This window comes from Euwallacea fornicatus, chromosome 13, assembly GCF_040115645.1.
Source record: "Euwallacea fornicatus isolate EFF26 chromosome 13, ASM4011564v1, whole genome shotgun sequence".
Taxonomy (NCBI): domain Eukaryota; kingdom Metazoa; phylum Arthropoda; class Insecta; order Coleoptera; family Curculionidae; genus Euwallacea; species Euwallacea fornicatus.
Genome location: NC_089553.1, coordinates 1,607,762 through 1,614,656, shown reverse-complemented (window position 1 = coordinate 1,614,656; position 6,895 = coordinate 1,607,762). Strand labels below are relative to the sequence as shown.

The following is a 6,895-nucleotide window of genomic DNA, read 5'->3' as shown; positions in this document are numbered from 1 at the left end:
GGTCTTGCTAAGGCTTTTCTTTACGTATTGAAGCTCCAATTCAATTAATTTAAGACATGAGTGGCATTATCATTGCGTTGATACAAATACTAACAAATGGATTTCCCGTTTCTTTGATAACGACGACCATGAATCAATGCTATATCCAGGAAATCCTCCTTTTTAAATTGAAATTACCCCGAGTGCGTCTGATTTTCGATGGAATCGAATGAATATCAGTAGTGAGACGCAATTTGATTTTACGGAGGGACTGTCCATTTTACATGCAGGAATCGATATAAACGACTTCAAATTACGGGAATTTATCTTTGAAATGTGGTCCTCTGTGAAACGAGAAACAAAATACCTCAAAACTTTTTCAATATATTGAGATGAGTGAATGGTGATTAGTGTCTTTGACTGGATGCTGCAACATTAGGAGCGCAAAACAGTAATACAAGCGTAAAAAAAGTAACCTTTTTCTTCCCAAAAATTCAACATGTCATGTTTTCTTAATATTTCTTGAAGGAAAAATGCATTTTGAATGAATTTTTCACTCACTATTACAGATAAATATGCTAAATTGAATAAACTCAGAGACTTTGTATGAACCAACTCATATTATCCCATTTCAAGTTATTATTTTTCTATGTACCTCTGAAAATACTGCTTTTAAAAAAAGGAAGTTTGATTGTGGAAATCCATGTAAAAATGCTGTTTAAAGATGTAATAAACAATCCAATTGTTGAACTTGAAAAGAATAGCACCTTCTAGTATTATCACTTTTATTAAAATATTTATTATTAAGTCAGAAATAAAAAATAAATATAATCCTAAATTATACCCCAAACTTCCTCAAAAGCTGAACACAACTTTGTACATGTAAGAGCTGCTGATAATGGATAATTGCTTATGGACATGGTATCTTCCACGTAATCTACATTCAAATTGCCTCTTGCCATGGCCCCAACTACAACAACTATGGGGTCTTCAGTAGTTGGCACTAGTTCCCGACAATTTTTCACTATTTTAGCTGAAAAGGACATTGCAATTTTTCTCACTCCAACTGGAAGATGGTTGGTAATTGGATTCTTTATCACTTTTAGAAGTTTGGGACCACTTTCAGCTCTTATTGAAAATTTATGGAGTAGCTGAACTAAAAACAAAATGGCTCTAGTAAAATAAAATCCTCATTATATGAAATATGCCCTCTACCCATAAGTCCAGCAAATCTCTTGAAGGTCCTTGGTATCCTCGTTTGTGGATTGATTTCAATAAGAACATTATTGCTAGTGTGAAGATAAACTTGGAGCAAGCCAGCTCGGTTAAGAGGGCTATCTAATAACATGAGTAAAGACTGGTGTGTAATATCTGGTCGGCAAGAACCTATATCCCGATTATTGTTTTTTAAAATATGTGCATGATCCTCACAGTTTAGAAGCTCAAATTTGTTTCCTATCTGCAATAAAAAATGAAGAAGATCAATTTAATATGCCGGTTGCGAATCTTTTACCTTAACGGTTTCAAGTTGGGCATCTTCTAGAATTATAATCAAACGTTTCTCTTGGTTTTTAAGATGTGCTGTTACGAGATGTTTGGGTATTGGATCAAATTCAAATTCATCACTTTTTGAGGTTTTTAATTTCCTTTTTTTGTTCATTGTTGTTCAGTTTATGTGCTTTTAATGCAAGAAGATGAAGAAACCTTTTCCTTCTTCGATTCTTCTCACATAGCATAATTTGAGGTTATATGAAGAACTGTAAATAACACGAGGTTAGGTGTTTATAAAGGGTGAACGTCGGCGCAAACAGAGTTTAGAGCTACTATAAAAACTCGGTGTAACAATATGCACTAACGGTGTAGGCAACACCGCGTCCTTTGCCTTCGAAGACCCCTTTCTTGTACATATTCATAATTAATAGCAATAATATATTTAATAAATAGTCATCAGGAAGATTTTTCAATTTATAATATTGGAGATCACCTCAAACTCATTTATGCACAAAAACGCTAAACGCAATTTCTTGGATGTGACCGCCACTGATTCCACAAATTTCTTCAACTGCTATGGTCACCTTGGCAAAGATTTTCTAGCTTCAGATAACAAAGTTAAGCGGGACTATCACTATTTAGTCTGCTATGGCAACAGGCCTGGACTGGCCTTTATCAGGAAAATTCGCCCTCTTTTTAACCCTTACTTTACTCTTTCAAGAGTCTAAGTGCGAATCCGTGGCGTTTCCCCGGTGTTGGTTTGAAGTTCCTCCACCGAAAGGGGGCCGGTTCCCCGTTTTTCTATACTGAATACTTTTTCCTTCTTTGACTGCCTTTCTTGCAGGCGGTTGGCTCTGAACAATAAAATTGAAAGCCAGAAAGACTATCTGTTTTTTTCTTTACTATTCTAGGCAAAGAATGTCATGGGGACATTGGTAAAAAAAAGTGCCTCTCCGCCCCTCTGTTTTCAGGAGTTGAGATTACCGCCAAAGCTGGTTAGCGCTGATTAGTTCAGGACAGGTCATACTCAGATGTTTGGGATCAAATCCCTTCGTTATTCAAGAATCTCTCGTCAGGAGGAGATTTGTCAAATTTTACTTTCTAATTGATTCTGGGACACTCAAATTGCAGTCCTGATAATAGATCAAGGACGTTCACTAGTCTTGAAACTAATATGGGAATGTCGCAGGCAAGTCCTTCGCGTTAGGATGCCATTTTCTTATACATTTTCATAATTAATAGCAATAACAAATCCATTAAATGGCGATCAGGAAGATATTTGAATTTGTAATATTATCGCTCCTTGCAAATTAACCTCCACAATTATTTTTCTATGAATGAATGAATTGTTTGAGCGCTCCTAAAGTAAATTATTCACAAATAAAAATCTTGTAACAAAGTTTTAAGTTCTGCAATTTGTGAAGTAAACGCAGCACGCTAAACCAAATTTTCGCGTGCAGCCCGAATTCCAAACATCCATATTTTCTGGCGCCTTCCAGTCGTCCTGCCTCCTTATTCGTCTCCTGCGAATGCTGGATCATTGCGCATCAAGGGTCGGGATACAGAACAAGTGTTATTTTACCTGCAGATTTTCTGTTAAAACCACTAATTAAATTCTCGATAAAAAGTGTAAAAAGACGGTAATTAATTTTCTAAGGCTAATTGTTAATGATATTGAAATGAGTTAATTGAAACGAACTATTTGGCATGGGAGTTTCAAACAATTAACAATAGGCGAGGAAACTTACAAAAAAACTTCCCAAATGGCTCAACAATAACGTAGAAGACCATGTCGGAGATCAAATTTTACAACACGAAGCTCACCGTGGGATGGTTTTTTGTTATGGTGGCAAATTTCGTAAGATTTTTCGTAACTGGCTCACAAATTATTAAACAATTTTACAATAAATTGCAGCTCTTCGGTGTCTCAGGCATAGTAATCTGCTGTCTGAAGCTCAAAAACATCGACCATGAAGACTTCCAGGTGGGATTTTTCAAACTCTCCATGGGATTCGCAGCCTGCAACTTAATCCTGAGCGTCCTCCTCCTAGTCTCCGTATTAAAGGTAACTTCTACCGTCACTAATCCAATTTTTTGACGACAATAATCCACAGAGAGATCAAAAATACGCATTTCTCTACGCCCTTCTCATCTTTCTGAGCTTGTTCGCAGCCACCATCCATATTGAGAGCGACACCCATAAAGATTTTACCTTTTTGATAATATTCATTGTTTTTGGTAAGTTCATGGCACATTTTTTGAGGTTTTTGAAGATTTGTAGAGAAATTATTGTTGCAGCTGGCCTCTGTTTCTTGTGGTTTTGCGTTTATGGGGCTTATCAAATATGGCTCAAAGATGAGATTGCAGAGTCACAAATTGCTGTGGTGTAACCAGGAGAAATTTAATATTGATGTTAATGCAGGGTGTCACCTAAACAATGGTACAAATGACTATTGGGTGCTAGGAGATAAAAAATTGAGCAATTTACCTAAATTTGTCTTATGAAAAAGTTGCCCGTTTTCTTTCTACAGGATTTAAAGTAATTTTTCTAATTTTAAAAATTGGGAATAAGAAACAACAGTTTTTGATTTAGAGACTTGAAATTGCTCCTAGGGAGGTTTTAGGTACGATAAATTCATTATAATATCCGTTTCAGACTGGCTGATAAGTGATTTCGTGTGCGGCTTACCATTATACAAAAATTCAAATCATTTTTTACCAGTGCCGATAACTTGAATATTTTTTTAAATTTTGACACCCCTAAGTATCATATAAATTTACAAAAATTTAACCAAAGTTAATTTTCCAAATGCCTAAACCAATTCGGTTTCCAAATCTTTAATCAAAATTTCATCGCATCCTGCAGAGGGTTTGATTGTTGTTTCTGATTATTTAATCTTCTTACTATTACCGCATAATTCCTTTGCGCTGATATGTACTCGTTTGTATCCCAATAGCTCTAAAAAAAAATCTAGTTGATTTTAATCGGGGTTTCGTGCTGGCCACACATGTACCTCACTCTTATCAAAACATCGATGTGGAAAATTCCTACTCAAGAAGTTCCTTAGAATGAAATAGAACATCCTCTTGGTTTGTTGTTAGGCCAAAGGAACTTTTTCCAAAATTACTGGTAAGTCATTTCTCAAGAAGTTACAGCACCGTCCTCGTTGAGTTTTGCCTGAAACTGGCCTGGTCTCAAAATACCACACATTAATTTAAAATTCATTCATTTCAAAAGTGATATTCTCTTATTAAACGATAATCTGACGATTAGCAAAGGTGACTATTTTTCCAATTAAATTTTTGTTTCTTGTAAATATTATCCCGTCGGTTAACAATATTTTTATTAAATAATAAAGGGTCGTGTTATATTTTTTTTGAAGTAATAAATTGCAGAAATTAATCCTGGGTCGAAGACCCCTTGGCAAGAAATTTTGAGCAGGTATGAAAACAGCTTTTCTTGCGGCTGAGGTTTAGAAGTCGATCGCTTGCCGAGATATTGCCGTTTGCCGTCGCTTCAGAGATACATATAGAGATAGTCCTGAACCACTCAAATATATGCTCTGGACCTTCAAGTACTCCGACGAAGATTACTACTTCGGTCCGCAGTGTTAACGCTAACGAATTGACGGTATTCATATATTCTTGGCAGTGCATCGAAAAACTTTATTAAAATTCTCTAGAAAACGGTTAGAGATGCGCATTTTTGGCATAATACTTTTTTTAATGTAGAGGAATTCAGATTAGTTCAGAGCATCAAAGTTTGTAAAAATATTGAATTTGTCAGCGCCGATACCAAAATTAAATCAATTTTTTGTGTCTTGATAGGGCGTAGGTAAACCCACCTGTAAGCTCACCTTGGACAGATGCTTAAAATTAATTTATTGTTACTAAAAATCCTTGTAGCAACTTATAGCTGGTGAATGAAAAACTATGAAATCTCTTTCTAATTAGAAGAAAAAAGATCAATTTGAAATCTTGCAGGATGAAAATAAGCAACTTCCTTATAAGACACGTTTATACTATTTATAAAAATTGCAACACTTGGAAGTAATGCGCGTATTTCATTGAAACTTTGCAAATACATTGACAACACTATATAAAATAAATGATATAACTTACGAGTAAATGAAAGTCCTAGAAGTCTTTCAATTTCGAATAATGTGTTTAATTACGTTGTAAATCTACATCCCCAGAAACTTGTGTGGGCATGCTTTTAAGCAAATGGTCGACGTCCTCTTGAGGTAATGTATCCCAAGCAAGTGTTTTTTTATTTCGTAACTCTGCCAGAATACCTAGATCCTCCAGAGTAGTATAACTCTTTTTCCTGTCATGTCTTATACTTGTTCTATAAGGAAAAGATCAGGAAAGCGTGGAGGCCAAGGAAGTACATCAACATTGCGACGTTATGCATGAGCCATAGTTATGCGAATAATTGACTTGTTGAAAAAACACGTTGCAATACGTTGCATTACATGTATTACATGCATGTAAAACCTAATGAATTGTACTAGTTCTACTACTACTATTACTGCTACAACTAAATACGTAATATCAATTTTGGTGGAATTTGATGCGTTAATTGTATAATTACTGTTATAGGTGTTGCAGTTTTTATAATGGTTGTGGTATTATTTAGCTGAATCGGTGCTCTATTCTTTTCTTCTATGTTTTTAAGAAGACCCTGATTCAATTATGGCTTATTTAAATGTAAATTTAATATGTAACTATTGTAATATTAAAAATAATCACAGTAGAGAGAGAGAGAGAGAGTGAGAGAGAGAGAGAGAGGAGGGGGGGAAATGTAGTAAGTATTTATATTGGGGGACGTTTTATTACGAGAACAATACCCTTTACGACACTTCTCATTGTTGTTGTTTGGGATTCATCGAGTTGCCTACAGTGAGTTTTAGTGAGTATTCGAAGTGAATAGGCGAAATTGAAGGAATCATCATTCTCCTCCCCTCCGACTCCCGGAGGAGAACTGATCCTAAGAGATGTGTTTGCCAAAGTCGGAGGAGACTACCCATTTTGTCGGTGTCTGCTGTTGTTCTCTGTTTTAACCTTTTTTTGATCGGAGACTCTCTCTGACATGTATGTGTTTTCGCCAAGGGTCGATTCTGTGATAATGCAGAGAGGGTGGGTCGCCTTAACTGCGGTCACCCCCGTCTGTTTTCCTAACCACGACCTGAGTCGCCGCACTTTGATGATCGGACAGGACGCTACAGACCAACATGGCACGCGGCTATTATTATGGGAATGCTACCAGTCATAATATAGCGAGCAATACTTTGGCATCAGAGGATATTTTAATTAAATAATATAGTTAGTTTAAATCATCCATCTCCCCAAAAACAATATTACTTCATTTATCCGTATAAAATAAATATATGGGTGATTGGCGACAAAGTGTGTGATTTCTTGT

At 35.8% G+C, this 6,895-nt stretch overlaps 2 protein-coding genes across 2 annotated transcripts; one reads left to right on the top strand and one right to left on the bottom strand.

The window, feature by feature from the left end:
• Nucleotides 1-747: 747 nt before the first annotated feature.
• On the bottom strand, nucleotides 748-1,752 carry LOC136343201 (ribosomal RNA small subunit methyltransferase NEP1). Its single transcript, XM_066289782.1, has 3 exons — nucleotides 1,493-1,752; nucleotides 1,195-1,438; nucleotides 748-1,135 (listed from the first exon to the last, which is right to left on the bottom strand). Exons 1-3 carry the CDS (start codon nucleotides 1,637-1,639, stop codon nucleotides 813-815), a joined length of 714 nt encoding a protein of 237 aa, XP_066145879.1. The 5' UTR covers nucleotides 1,640-1,752; the 3' UTR covers nucleotides 748-812.
• A 1,448-nt stretch (nucleotides 1,753-3,200) lies between these two features.
• LOC136343203 (uncharacterized) lies at nucleotides 3,201-6,879 on the top strand. Its single transcript, XM_066289786.1, has 4 exons — nucleotides 3,201-3,328; nucleotides 3,386-3,535; nucleotides 3,585-3,708; nucleotides 3,769-6,879. The coding sequence occupies exons 1-4, from the start codon at nucleotides 3,260-3,262 to the stop codon at nucleotides 3,858-3,860; spliced, it is 435 nt and encodes a 144-aa protein (XP_066145883.1). The 5' UTR covers nucleotides 3,201-3,259; the 3' UTR covers nucleotides 3,861-6,879.
• Nucleotides 6,880-6,895: the final 16 nt, after the last annotated feature.